Source organism: Rhinopithecus roxellana, chromosome 8, assembly GCF_007565055.1.
Source record: "Rhinopithecus roxellana isolate Shanxi Qingling chromosome 8, ASM756505v1, whole genome shotgun sequence".
NCBI lineage: Eukaryota > Metazoa > Chordata > Mammalia > Primates > Cercopithecidae > Rhinopithecus > Rhinopithecus roxellana.
In genome coordinates this window covers 17003749-17018702 of record NC_044556.1, presented here as the reverse complement: position 1 = coordinate 17018702, position 14954 = coordinate 17003749, and the positions used below count along the sequence as shown (strand labels likewise).

Sequence of the window (14954 nt, the reverse complement as noted above, 5' to 3'; positions counted from 1 at the left end):
CTGAGGTCAGGAGTTCGAGACTAGCCTGGCCAACATGGTGAGACCTCCCCCCCATCTCTACTAAAAAATACAAGAAATCAGCCAGGTGTGGTGGTGCATGCCTGTAATCCCAGCTACTAGGGAGGCTGAGGCAGAAGAATCGTTTGAACCTGGGAGGCAAAGGTTGCAGTGAGCCGAGATTGTGCCACTGCACTCCAGCCTGGGTGACAGAGGAAGACGCCCACTCAATAAATAAATAAATAAATAAATAAATAAATAAATAAATAAATAAATAAATAAATAAATAAATAAAATACATAAAAATGCACAGGGGTAAGGGTAAATCAGAGCTGGTTAGCTGGTATCATCTAGGGGGGCCGGGAGCTCTTATGGGACAAGATTGAAGCCAGTTCCAGGTCGTGTCAGCACAGGGTGCTTGGTCAGAAGGTTTTGGGGCGATTGGCCCCCTTACTCAGGAGGAGATGCATGGTCTAGTGGGAGGTCAGATGTCAGCCAGGGTGGGCCGGAGTACTTCAGGGATAGAGGTGCAACCTGGGAGGGGGACAAGAGGGAGCAGCTGGGCGTGGCCCTGTAGGAAGGGCTCTTATCCAGCCGGCGTCAGGGCGGGTCACTGGGACTGCTTAGGAGCAGGAGCACAGGTGAGGGGCATGCTGGAGGTGGTGTCACCCATGGTGAGGCACCGGGGCAGGCTCATGTCTGGAGGGCATCTTGGAAGTAAGAGAGGTGGGCTGGGGGTGTGGAGGGCTGGGGAAAGGGCCACGTCGTGGGTCTAGAGGAGAGCCTGGTTAAAGAGCTTCTGGATGGGACATTAGGGGCGGGGCCGTGCGGGCAGCAGTTCAGCCGGCAGAGGGCACAGGCGCGGGTATCTCAGGGTGGGGCCACGGCCTTGCGGGGCGGTGTCTGAGGAAAGGGTTAGAGGGGCGAGAGCTGGAGTAAAACTATGCGGTCATTTTTCCGTGGGTGGAAAACCGGGACAAACAGGCGTGGGTGTGGCCCAGCTCGGGATCAGCTGTTGTGGGCATGGCCAAGCGCAGGGTTGTAGGGCAAGTAACAGGGCAGGGACGGGGCTAGCGCAGCGTGGGAGGTGACAGGTGTGGGTACCCCGGCGTGGTCCTCCCCGGTGTGGGCGTGGCCAGCAAATGCGGTGGGGGCGGGGGAGTGGGCGGGGCATCACTGTGGGTGTGTCCTGACGCTCGTTCCTCCCCGCCCCCCGCAGCACGCTGAGCGCGGACGCGGGCCCCGAGTGCTACGAGCTGCAGGTGTGCGTCAAGGACTACTGCTTCGCGCGCGAGGACCGCACGGTGGGGCTGGCCGTGCTGCAGCTGCGCGAGCTGGCCCAGCGCGGGAGCGCCGCCTGCTGGCTGCCGCTCGGCCGTCGCATCCACATGGACGACACCGGCCTCACGGTGCTGCGAATCCTCTCGCAGCGCAGCAACGACGAGGTGGCCAAAGAGTTCGTGAAACTCAAGTCGGACACGCGCTCAGCCGAGGAGGGTGGTGCCGCGCCTGCGCCTTAGCGCGGGGCGGGCGGCCGAGCGGCACTGCGCCTGCGCGGAGGGCGCTGGGCGGGGAGGGGCTTGCGCCTCGGTGGGACCTCCCCAGGGGCGGGGCTCGGGGGACTACACGCCGAGGGTGGGCTGCGCCTGCGCCCTTGACTGAGCTCTCCCTTTTGGAGAATTAGGAATGGAGGATGCCCCGCCCTCTCGGGAGGCCACGCCCAAGGGCGCGATGAAGGAAGAAGCCACATCCCCAACTTGAGGCCACGCCCCCAGCATCTAGGGGGCATTTTGAGCTGGGATGGGGGAAACCTCGTCCCCATGGAGGAGGCCACATCCCGGGGCTCTGGTACCGGGAGGCATAGCCTCCTGTCCCCTGGAAAAGCCATAAGACGGGACCCAGATCCCTGGGACCCCAGACCAATTGCCAAGTATGGAAATCTCAGCTCCCTCAAGGGGGGGCCCTGGGCAAGGGATAGAGCTCCCTGGAGGGCCCCTCTAGGTGACCTGGGGACTGGAGGGACCAGGATTCTGGTTGGAGGGCCCCGGAATACCGGAGTCCCTTTAGATGTTTGTGCAAAAAATAAATGGGGGGAGGGGGAGGATGGGATTTCAAAAGCACATGCGCCCTTGGGCGCCCAAACCCTGGGGGCCGAGGGGACGGCTCTGGGGCACCCACGCTGCCCCTACTTCCCTTTGGGAGTTTACCTCTCCCTCTCCCCCAACAAACCCAGTCCTCATATCATAGATTTCAACACATCCATTTGACAGATGGCAAAACTGAGGCTCAAAGAGCTGCTTGAGACTTGGCCGAGGTTCCAGGTGCCATACCCTCTATTCCTCTCCCTTAGGCCTGTGTGCCCCATGAAAGGGTGGGCTGAGATCGGGATGACCTGACACAGCTCCCTATTGCTGCTAATTCCCCCTCGGGGGCCTCCTCCAAGGGGTGGGAGTTCCAGGCCAAGACCCCTACTTTGCCTTTCCTTCTCCGGCTGCCAAGCAAGACCCCTGCCCTCAGCCCTTTCTCCTGGCACTCCATGGGGGATGCCATGAGGACCTCCCACCACAAAAGAGAATTTGGGATCCCCTGGTCCCAGGTTTCTCCACCCCTTCTTCCTTTCCCAGAATTTTCCAAGTAGGAAAGAACAGAAGGAGACCAGAAACTCTAGGGGGGAGAGAGAGAATGAGAGAGAGAGAGAGAGAAACCCAAACACAGTGAGAGCTTAGTCTCCAAGATCCTATTTATTGATTCAAACACCCAAGCCACAGGATACCTCAGATGGCCCTCTTGCCTGCTGGAAGCTCTTTCTCCAGTAAGCAAAGTTGCAGTGACTTGGCTGCAGTTAACCTCGTGCACACAGGACCTTAGGGGAAAGTTCAGTGTGGACCATGTTTGCTCTGGGATCTGCTTTTCCACGTGCTTGTATGGCATGCCTTTTTCTGCTGGATTGAGAAAGACAGGATTTTGCTGTGCTAGAGAGAAATGAAAACGGGGTGAGATGAGTACTGGGTTCCTGGAGGATGGAATATCATCAGATGGCGAGGCTGAGGTGAAGAATGAGAGGGAACCACTTACTAGAGAGAAAAGAGCTCCAGGCCTGGGAACAGCACGTGCAAAGGCCAGGAGAGGAGAACTGTTGAAACAAGGAGAAAGGTGGCACAGTTGGAGCTGAGCCAGCAAGGGGGATCATGAGGAGCCTTGGGGTTGGGGAGATCTGCAGAAGCATCAGACCAGGCAGGGCCTTGTACGCTGTCCTGAGGAGTTTCACTTTTATTCTAAGACAGTCGGGGAGCTCCAGGAAATGTTTAAGCTGGGGAGAGATTGGATTCCACCCTGTAAAAGCTGTTTTGTGAAGACTAAAACCAGTGAGGAGGGGTGGGGGTGCTTTGGGGACACTGAAATGGATTATTGGAAAGATTCTGAAGGCTGTATTGAAAAGACACCTGTAACTGTGGACATGGCTATAATCCCAGCATTTTGGGGAGGCCGAGGCTGGTGGATCACTTAAGGTCAGGAGTTTGAGACCAGCCTGGCCAACGTGGTGAAACCCGTCTCTGCTAAAAATACAAAAATTAGCTGGGTGCGGTGGTGCACGCCTGTAGTGCCAGCTACACAGGAGACTGAGGTGGGAGAATTGTTTGAACCCTGGAGGCGGAGGTTGCAGTTAGCCAAGATCACACCACTGCACTCCAGCCTGGGCAACAGAACAATACTCCGTTCCCTCCCCTCTAACCGCCCCCGCAAAAAAAAAAAAATCCTGCGCTTAGATGAGCTCCATGGCTGCTGAGTACAGTTGTCCCAGTTGCACACTGCCCAAGGGTTTGGGATCGCTAGGAGGGCCACGTGCAAATCCTAGACATTGAGCGTTGTATGTTTATGACCTTGGTTTCCTGACATGTGAATGGTCCAAGTGTCTGGAAGAAGTGGTGCCACTTTCTAATTTGCTTGAAGGTGTTGCATGTGCCCTAAATTCAGACAGATGCAGGTAACTGGAGGTTCTGAACCAAAGGTTAAAATGCAAATTCTCTTAAAGGATTGGGAAGCTGTAGCCAGGGATAAGCGTATGTGACTGTTACATGGGCTGAGGAGCAGATGTGAATTTCAGACCATGCCATGCCTGAGGGTGGGGGTTGGGTGGATGGATGATTCAGGGTTGTAACCTGTAGAGCCCAAATGGGAAGTGATCTGTGACCTGTGGTGAGGGTGATCTGGAAGATTTTTGGATGGCTGAAAAGAAATGGGGAAGTTGAGCTGCCTGAGAGAGCCAGGATATTTCCCAAAAGATTCCTTAGGAGTCTTTCTGGTCAAGACCTCCGTGTGTGTGTGTGTGTGTGTGTGTGTGTGTGTTTAGGGTTCCCCAGGAATGGCTCAGGCATGTGAAGGAAACAAGCTTCAGGGAATATTTGTTGAATGAGTTTTCCTGATTCCCAGGCTAGAACTGTTTTTGCAATTTCCACCCTCTTTTCTTTCCCTCCCAGAGAACTCCTATTCATCCTTTGAAACCCATCACGAAAACCCCTCTTGGAGAAAACCCTCCTTCCTTCCCCTCAGGACTTTCCCAGCCTCCGTCCCTCCTCCAGTCCAGCCTGATGCCATGGGACTGGGGTTTCTCTGTTCAGCTCTGTTTCTCCCAGACTGGGGTGTGAGGCCTCTCAGGACCCCCAACTTTACCTAGCACAGGCTGGGCACAGGTGGGTGGCAGGGAGTCTGTGCCTAGTGGAATTATGTGTTGGGGCAGGGTCAGTGCAAGAATACACATCCGCATGCGTGTCTGTCCATGTCTGTCCATACCAACCTTCCCCTTCCACACGGACCTGGGCACATAGGAGGTGTCTGAGCCTGACACATGGGACAGAGAGTGGACACGGCTGAGACACGTACAGAGACAAGACAAGACATCCAGGCGGCTGAAAGCCTTTTGAAATCAGGAAGTTCCTGTATTGGCAGAACAAAGCCCAGAGAGGAGCAGGGCTTTCCCCAACGCCACCCAGCAAGTGGCCACAGAGCCCAGCCTTGGATGACACCTCCAGGATTCTGAACCCTGGACCTCACTTTATGCAAGGAGCTGGCCGCAGATTTCCATGAATCAGGGAAACAGCACAAGAGGGTTGGCCTGTGCCAGGGCAGGGATTAAAGGGGTGACATTGAGGGATGTCTCAGAGTCAAAGTCCCCTGATCAAGGGGAATAGAGAAAGAGACAGAGGGTGAGATCACACCCTGATGAGAATGGACAGAGATATAGAGGTGGAAATATACAGAGAAAGAGAAATGCAGAGACCAGGGCAGGGGGTGTCAGGGGAAGTGAAGAGGGTGTCCTGAAGAAAGAAGGCTCTGTTCATTGTCACCAGTCTGTCCTCGAATGATTTGCATAAAATGAGGAGGTGCCTGGCCATGCCCCCAATTCCTCTCTCAGGCCCCAGAGCCTGAGACCTCACCACGCCCCCATCAGAGATGCAAAAAACTAAACACTCAACTAGAAATCCTTGGGACCTCTCTCGGCTGGGATCTTAGAGCCTTTCTGTCCCCGACCCCTACCCCATGTGCTGTTGATTTTGCAGATGGGGACAACCTGGGGCCTCCCGGAACTCTGCCACCCTGGGGAAGTTGGGGGGAGGGCGTTGGTCCCAGATCACAACCCCGTCTGCTCCCCAGAATCCTTTCCTAAGAATCGTTGAGGACCAAAGTTGTCTTTGCTGACACGTGTTGCTTTTCTCTTTGCCTTTTATTGTTTTAGAGAAAAATCAAGTTGACTGTGTCAAGTAACACCCCACCCCTTACCCCCGTCCAGCCATAGTGGCTCTCTGGAGACACAGGTCGTAGGCGGAGGGTCCCCTGATCATCCCTGACCACACAGCCAGGGGTATTTGACCCCTGTCCACCCCTGTCTCGTGCTCCCTCAGACCCCCACAAACCGGCCAAGCAGTCCGGGGAGGTTTCCCCTCCACACAACTTCTCTTAGCATGTGATTGCAGATGTGAAATCAAAACGTTGTTTGTTTATTGTTTTGTTTGGATTCCACCCCGTCGGTCCGGTGTCTGCACAGATGCCTTCATTTCTCTGTAAATACGTGACTTGGAACAAATGTTTAACACAAACGAGAAGTGGTCATGAATGCATGGTGTTGAGATGTTTTGCACTATTCTGACTTTTTGGTCTCTGTAAAAATATTTTATTAACAGCAGACATTAAAAAAAGAAAAACCACACACAGCCTCCGACACGTGGTCGCCTCCTCGGATTCCTTTATCAGCAAAAACAAACAACAACAACAAAAACTCTCACGTACATTCAGCACCTACTAGACGCAGACTCAGTAGAACACACTGCTTGCCAGTGAATGTGGCTCATCCACGACTGGAGTCATCCCCATTTTTTGTTTGTTTGTTTGTTTTTGAGACGGAGTCTCGCTCTGTCGCCCAGGCTGGAGTGCAGTGGCCGGATCTCAGCTCACTGCAAGCTCCGCCTCCCGGGTTCCCGCCATTCTCCTGCCTCAGCCTCCCGAGTAGCTGGGACTACAGGCGCCCGCCACCTCGCCCGGCTGGTTTTTTGTAGTTTTTAGTAGAGACGGGGTTTCACCGTGTTAGCCAGGATGGTCTCGATCTCCTGACCTCGTGATCCGCCCGTCTCGGCCTCCCAAAGTGCTGGGATTACAGGCTTGAGCCACCGCGCCCGGCCTGAGTCATCCCCCTTTTACAGAGAAGGAAACTGAAGTACGGAGAGATGAGATCTTGCTCAGATCACACAGCCAGGAAGAGATGGAGCTGGGATTTGAACATTTACAACCATTGCTCTTTTTTTTTTTTTTTTTTTCCTTGAGATGGAGTCTCTGTTGCCCAGGCTGGAGTGCAGTGGCACAGTCTCGGCTCACTGCAGCCTCTGCCTCCCAGATTCAAATGATTCTCCTGCCTCAGCCTCCTGAGTAGCTGGGATTGCAGGCGCTCGCCACCTTGCCGGGCTAATTTTTCTATTTTTAGTAGAGACAGGATATCACCATGTCGGCCAGGCTGGTCTCGAACTCCCAACCTCAGGTGATCCACCCCCTCAACCTCCCAAAGTGCTGGGATTACAGGCGTGAGCCACCGTGCCTGGCCATCTGTTGCCCTTAAGGAAGTTAAGATACAAATGCTAGGAATACATGCCGTTGATTCAACCCACATCCCCATGCTTGTTTGGTTTTGTTGGTTTTTTTGGGATTTTCTTGTTTGTCTGTTTTTGAGACAGGGCCTTGCTCTGTCACTCAGGATGGAGTTCGATGTCACAATCTCAACCCATTGCATCCTCGACCTCCCAGACTCAGGCGATCCTCCCACCTCAGCCTGCTAAGTAGTGTGTGCCACCACACCTGGCTAATTTTTGTACTTTTTGTAGAGACAGGATGTCGCCATGTTGCCCAGACTGGTCTTGAGCTCCTGGCTTTAGGCTATCTTCTCACCTCAGCCCTCCAAAGTGCTGAGATTACAGGCGTGTGCCACTGTGCTTGGCCATGTCTGTTTTAAATGTACCAGCTGGGAATCTCATTTCATAAACTCAAATGTGCGATGAATGAAACTCCATTTTCCAACAGCTGAATTTAATTTCTGTTTTGAGTCCCCATCCCACAAGGAAGCAGAAATGGAATCTGATTCAGCCCAGTTTCCTCGGTAAATTCCGCAATTCACCTCCTAATGTCTAGGGTTATTTCTACATTTGAGTGGACAGGACAGGGGCTGCGGGATCCACCACCAGGAGTGGGTTCAGTGAGTGCTTTTGTTTGCAAGTAACAGCCAACAGGACTAAAACTGGGGCCAGAAAGTGGCTTACACCAGGAGTTATCCAGCACACAACAATCCTGCTTCTGAGGGACTTCTTCCCCTCTGAGAAACTTGCACGTGGGGGTGTGGTATCTTCTCAAAGAAGAACAGCATATAGCTGGGAAAACGGGACAAACCACCGCTGTCTGCATCGTGTCCGCAGAGGCAGCCTGCTGGTCTTTGAGTGCCCCTGCTCGTTTTTGCTGCATGAACCAGCCTGCAGGGCTTAGAGACCGAGCTGTTCCTGTACCAAAGTGCATAGGCTACGCGCTGTGACTGATGTGGATCTATTTGCCCCTCGCTACAAAAAGCTTCCAAGTCTTTGATCTTGTGTCCTTTAGTGGGTGGGACCCATCGTGTTACCCATAGGGCTTGGGGACTGAGGCTCAAGACTGCTTGCTGGGAAATGTAACCCCTTTGTTCCAGAAAGGTAGAAGGAGTGGAGAATGGTCATTCGGGCTTAATGTAAAGTTTCTGCAACCCAACCCAATTCCCAGACTCATTTTGGTTACGATCAACACAGGGGTCAACAAAATTTTCTGTAAAGGGCGAGCTAGTAAATAGATTTGCTGTGCGTGCCATGCTGTCTCTGTTGCAACCAACTCGGCCATTGTAGCCATGACAACATGCAAATGATGGGCGTGATTGCATGCCAATAAAACTTTATTTAGAAAATCAAGCAGATATACTCAAACCTTTGGACATGCGTGTTCAGAACAGCACTATTCACAATAGCCAAAAGGTGGAAAAAACTCAAGTGGCTACCAACAAATGAATGAATAAACATAACATGTGGTCTATTCATACAATGAATATGATTCAGTCATAAAAAGGAAGGAAGCAGCTGGGCGTGGTGGCTCACGCCTGTAATTCTAGCACTTTGGGAGGCTGAGGCGAGCGGATCACCTGAAATCAGGAGTTCGACACTAGACTGGCCAACATGGTGAAACCCTGTCTCTACTAAAAATACAAAATTAGCCGGGCATGGTGGCAGGCGCCTGTAATCCTGGCTACTCGGGAGGCTGAGGCTGGAGAATCATTTGGTTTTGGTGCTTCCTGCTTCCTGTCTCTATGTGTTCCCAGAAAGGGGTCCCGATCAAGACTCCAAGAGAGGGATGTTAGATCTTGTGCAAGAAAGAATTCAGGACGAGTCCATAGAGTAAGTGAAAGCAAGTTTATTAGGAAAGTAAAGGAATAAAGAGTGGCTACTCCAGGCCTTTGAGAACCAAAGGAACCAGAGGTACATTTCCCAGCAAGCAGTCTTGAGCCCCAGTCCCCAAGCCCCATGGGTAACACGATGGGTTGCACACATTGAAGGACACAAGATCAAATCATTTGGCAGAGGTTACAGTGAGCCAAGGTTCTGCCGTTGCACTCCAGCCTGGGCGACAAGAGTGAAACTCCGTCTCAAAAAAAAAAAAAAAAAAAAAAAAGGAAGGAAGCACTGATCCATTGATCCATGCTACAACACGACTGAACCCCAAAACCATCATGCTGAGTGAGAGAAGCCAGACACAAAGGCCACATAGTGTGAGATTCCATTGACATGAAATGTCTAGAACAGGCAAATCCGTAAATCAGAGGCGTTTGAACCACAGCAACTCCATCTTGCCTAGCGGCTGGATAAAATGAGGCTGAGACCTACTAGGCTGCATTCCCAGACAGTCAAGGCCTTCTCAGCCACAGGATGAGATGGGGGTCGGCACAAGATAATGACCTTGCTGATAAAACAGGTTGAAGTAAAGAAGCCGGCCTGGCTGGGCGCAGTGGCTCATGCCTGTAATCCCGGCACTTTGGGAGGCCGAGGCTGGCAGATCACAAGGTCAGGAGATCGAGACCATACTGGCTAACATGGTGAAACCCCATCTCTACTAAAAAACACACACACACACAAATTAGCCGGGCGTGGTGGCAGGCGCCTGTGGTCCCACCAGCTACTCAGGAGGCTGAGGCAGGAGAATGGTGTGAACCCAGGTGGCGGAGCTTGCAGTGAGCGGAGATCGCGCCACTGCACTCTAGCCTGGGCGACAGAGCGAGACTCCGTCTCAACAACAACAACAACAAAAGAAGCTGGCCCAAAGCCACCAAAACCAAGAATGGCGACAAGAGTGACCTCTGGTTGTCCTCGCTGCTACACTCCCCCCATCACCATGACAGTTTACAAATACCATGGCAATGTCAGGAAGTTACCCTATTTGGTCTAAAAAGGGGAGGCATGAATAATCCACACTTCGTTTTGGATATCATCAAGAAATAACCATAACAATGGGCAAGCAGCAGCCCTCAGGGCTGACCCCTGTATTGATCATGACCAAAATGAGTCTGGGAATTGGGTTGGGTTGCAGAAACTTTACATTAGGCCTGGATGACCATTCTCCACTCCTTCTACCTTTCTGGAACAAAGGGGTTACATTTCCCAGCAAGCAGCCCTGAGCCTCAGTCCCCAAGCCCATGGGTAACACAATGGGTCCCACGCACTGAAGGATACAGGATCAAAGACTTGGGACCCTTTTGTAGTGAGGGGCAAATAGATCCGCATCAGTCACTCTAATGGCTCTATGGAGTAGCCTTTTTTTTTTTTTTTTTGAGACGGAGTCTCGCTCTGTCGCCTAGGCTGGAGTGCAGTGGCGCAATCTCAGCTCACTGCAAGCTCCGCATCCTGGGTTCATGCCATTCTGCCTCAGCCTTCCAAATAGCTGGGACTGCAGGTGCCCACCACCACGCCCGGCTAATTGTTTGTATTTTCAGTAGAGACAGGATTTCACCTTGTTAGCCAGGATGGTCTCCATCTCCTGAACTTATGATCCGCCTGCCTCAGCCTCCCAAAGTGCTGGGATTACAAGTGTGAGCCACCGCGCCCAGCCTGGAGTAGCCATTCTTTATTCCTTTACTTTCCTAATAAACTTGCTTTCACTTACTCTACGGACTCGCCCTGAATTCTTTCTTGCATGAGATCCAACATCCCTCTCTTGGGGTCTTGATCGGGACCCCTTTCTGGGAACACATAGAGACAGGAAGCAGATTGGTGGTGCCAGGGGCTGGGGGAGAGGGAGTGGGGAGTGACTGCTGATAGAAACGAGATCACCTTTGAGGGGGATGAAAATGTTCTGGAACTTGATAAAGGTGATAGTCGTGCAATATTGCGAATGTGCTAAATGCCACCAAATTGGACGTTTTAATATAGTTAATTTTATGTTGTCTGAATCTTACCTCAATTTAAAATTTTTTTTTTCCAGATTCTTGTTCAGCCAAATAATTTTTGGGGTTTTTGATTTGTTTTAATGCAACCACCAGAGCCGGCGCCAGAGGAAAAGGCAAGTAGGCAAGATAAAAAGGAAACTTTATTACGTAGCCAATGTCAAGAAAGAGGAAGCGAGGTTCACCGGTCTCCGGCTGCGGAGGCCAAGTCGCTTGGGCATTCTCGGACAAGGTTCCTGGGTCCCGCGTATGAGGAGGGGCCGAGGAAGTTTGCGCCACGCGCCTGCCGGGAGCGGCTTTTCTGGGAGTGGGAGGGCAATAGGCGGGACACGGGCGTGTCGGGGGGCGTTCTGTAGGTGCGACCAGGTAAATCTCGGTCTCTTCGGATTGATGTCACCTGGCACATGCTCGATTGATCTGCACCTTCCCGACCGGCTACATTTTTGCACGTGGGAAAAGTTGGTGATGAAGAACCCGGAAGTGCGCCATCTTAGTCACCTTTGTTCTTTGTTTCCCCCTCCCTTCCTCCAGTTTTGTTTGTTTTTGTTTGCTTGCTTGCTTTGAGAGGGAGACTCCTTCTATCACCCAGGCTGGAGCGCAGTGGCATGATCTCCATTCACCGCAACCTCCACCTCCTGGGTTCAAGTGAGTCTCCTGCCTCAGCCTCCCGAGAACCTGTGGTTACAGGCATATGCCACCACACCCAGCTAATTTCTGTACTTTTATTAGAGGCAGGATTTTGCCATGTTGGCCAGGCTGGTTTTGAACTCCTGACCTCAGGTGATCCACCCGCCTCGGCCTCCCAAAGTGCTGGGATTACAAGCATGAGCCACGGTGCCCAGCCTCAAATCTGACTTGTTTTTAAAAAATTTGGGGGAGCTGAGTGCAGTGGCTCATGCCTGTAATCCCAGCACTTCGGGAATCACCAAACATGATGAAACTCCGTCTCTGCTAAAAATACATTAGCCAAGCATGGTGGCAGCATGCCTGTAATCCCAGCTACTTGGGAGGCTGAGGTGCAAAAATGGCTTGAACCCAGGAGGCGGAAGTTGTGGTGAGTTGAGATCATACCACTGCACTCCAGCCTGGGTGACAGAGAGAGACCTCATCGCAAAAAAAAAAAAAAAAAAAAAAAAAAAAAAAAAAAAAAGGCTGGGTGACATGGCTCACGCCTGTAATCCCAGCACTTTGGGAGGCCTAGGCAGATGGATCACCTGAGGTCAGGAGTTTGAGACCAGCCTGGCCAACATGGTGAAACCCCATCTTTACTAAAAATACAAAAACTAGCCAGGTGTGGTGGCACATGCCTGTAATCCCAGCTACTCCGGAGGCTGAGGCAGGAGAATCGCTTGAACCCGGGAGGCAGAGGTTGCAGTGAGCTGAGATCGCACCATTGCACTCCAGCCTGGGTGACAAGAGTGAAACTCTGTCTCAAAAAAAAAAAAAAAAAAAAAAAGGGCCGGGCGCGGTGGCTCACGCCTGTAATCCCAGCACTTTGGGAGGCCGAGGCAGGTGGATCACAAGGTCAGGAGATCGAGACCATCCTGGCTAACACAGTGAAACCTCGTCGCTACTAAAAATACAAAAAATTAGCCAGGCATGGCAGCAGGCGCCTGTAGTCCCAGCTACTAGGGAGGCTGAGGCAGGAGAATGGCGTGAACCCAGGGAGGGGGAGCTTGCAGTGAGCCGAGATTGCGCCACTGTACTCCAGCCTGGGCAACAGAGTGAGACTCCGTCTCAAAAAAAAAAAAGTCCGATGTCAGATTTGGCCCTCATCCACAGTTTGCTAATCCCTGAACTGACCCCATTGTTCTTCAACTTTTTCCCCTGCTTCTCCTCACTTCTCTCAACCTCAGACTAAACTCCTACACTATTCTCATGCCCATCACTATCCTTCACTCTCACCTGAAACACCCCCACCCCAATCACCCTCTCATCCTAACCCCATTTGGCTCTTGCCTTCTTCTCCCTCCACCAGCCAACCTGGCAGAACCTCCTGGGAACTTCAAAAAGAGGCATATTCCATTTCCTGCAGGGTGTAACACAGTTATGTCCTTGATGATCTGTCTGAGATTACATTTCATTATATAATTGGTTATATTGCATGATAATTACTCTGCTCCAAATCCTGCAATTACATGTAATGATGACTGTGATTATGCACCCTACAGTTACACCGTCGTCCCTATCATCATTGTAACATATGCTAATAAACCATTCATGGCAGGTTGACATCAGCATCTGCCCCTGTCCCACCCCATTCCAAAGCCCCAGCTACACGCACAGGTCTCCCTGCAGCTGGGCACACCCAAGGTGTCCACCCAAGTTCAAGTATGGAAAACAAAAGGGACCAGAGTTGTCTTGGTTTTCCTTCCCCTTCACTCTGCCAGCAGCCAGATGTGGAACCAGTTGGGGTTTCAGCATTCCCTTGTTCAGTGACAACCTCGGGGAGCTTTGGAAAGCCACTTCTTCAAGGTCGTCTCTGTAAAACCAGACTCAGTCCTGATCCTTTGTACCCAGAGGTGGCAAACTTTAGCCCCTGGGCCAAATCTGACCCAACTCTGGTTTTTGCAAATAAAGTTTTATTGGCACACAGCCAAGCTCATTCATTTATGTATTGCCTGTGGTTGTTTTTCAGGCTGCAATGGCAGCATTGAGTCATTGTGAATTTCGTGTATCAAACCCCTTTCTGTTGAAAGACCTCAAGTGGTTTCTGTTTTCCCACCTTGATCCATGACTGATACACTGTACTATGATACGTCACTATGTATCACATGACTGATACATCCATAGAGTCAGACACAATGGCAGCCCCTCCAAAGGATACTGTAGCAGTAGGCCTAAATAATGTCCCCCCAGAAATATCTACGTGTGTTGCTCAGAACCTGTGGATGTTACTTTATTTATTTGAGATGGAATTTAGCTCTGGTTGCCCAGGCTGGAGTGCAATGACGCCATCTCAGATCACTGCAAACTCTGCCTCCTGGGCGCAAGTGATTCTCCTACCTCAGCCTCCCAAGTAGCTGGGATTATAGGCGCCTGCCACCTTGCCCAGCTAATTTTTATATTTTTAGTAGAGACGGGGTTTTACCATGTTGGTCAGGCTGATCTTCAACACTTGACCTCAGGTGTTCCACCCGCCTTGGCCTCCCAAAGTGCTGGGATTACAGGCTTGAGCCACCGCGTCTGGCCCTATGGATGTTAGTTTAAATGGCAAAAGGAACTTTGCAGATGCAGATGTGATTATTCTTTTTTTTTTTTTTTTTGGCAGGATCTTGCTCTGCTGCCCAGGCTAGAGTGCAGTGGTGCAATCATAGCTCACTGCGGCCTCGAACTCCTGGGCTCAAGCAATCCTACTGCCCACCACAACCTCTCTCATAGCTGGGACTACAGGCCCGTGCCATCATGCGCAGCCCTGCAGATACGATTAAGTCAAGGATTTTGAGATTATGGAGAGATTATCCTGGATCATCTGAATGGGCTTTAAATGTAATCACAAGTGTCCTTAGAAGAGGGAGGCAAGAAGGTTAGGTGAATACACAGAATTGAAGGGATTGGAGTGGCTCGGATTGACACGAGAAGGGACCACAAGCAAACGATACCAGTGGGGCCTTTCGGCCGGAACCGCCGTCTTCCAGTAATTTGCCCAGATGACAAACACAAAGGGAAAGGAGAGGCACCTGATATATGTTCTCTAGGCTTTTTAGAAAACATGAAGTTGGCCGGGTGCGGTGGCTCAAACCTGTAATCCCAGCACTTTGGGAGGCCGAGACGGGCGGATCACGAGGTCAGGAGATCGAGACCATCCTGGCTAACACGGTGAAACCCCGTCTCTACTAAAAAAAATACAAAAAACTAGCCGGGCGAGGTGGCGGGCGCCTGTAGTCCCAGCTACTCGGGAGGCTGAGGCAGGAGAATGGCGTAAACCCGGGAGGCGGGGCTTGCAGTGAGCTGAGATCCGGCCACTGCA

The 14954-nt window shown here is 51.8% G+C and overlaps 1 protein-coding gene across 1 annotated transcript in view; it reads left to right on the top strand.

Annotated features, from left to right (window-relative positions):
* UNC13A (unc-13 homolog A) overlaps positions 1-6202 on the top strand; it is a 93426-nt gene extending 87224 nt beyond the window's left edge. The window contains exon 44 of the mRNA XM_010361438.2: positions 1217-6202. Coding sequence (XP_010359740.1) covers positions 1217-1517 — 301 coding nt within the window. The 3' untranslated portion in view covers positions 1518-6202. The remainder of the gene's footprint in view (positions 1-1216) is intronic.
* The last annotated feature ends 8752 nt before the right edge of the window (positions 6203-14954 follow it).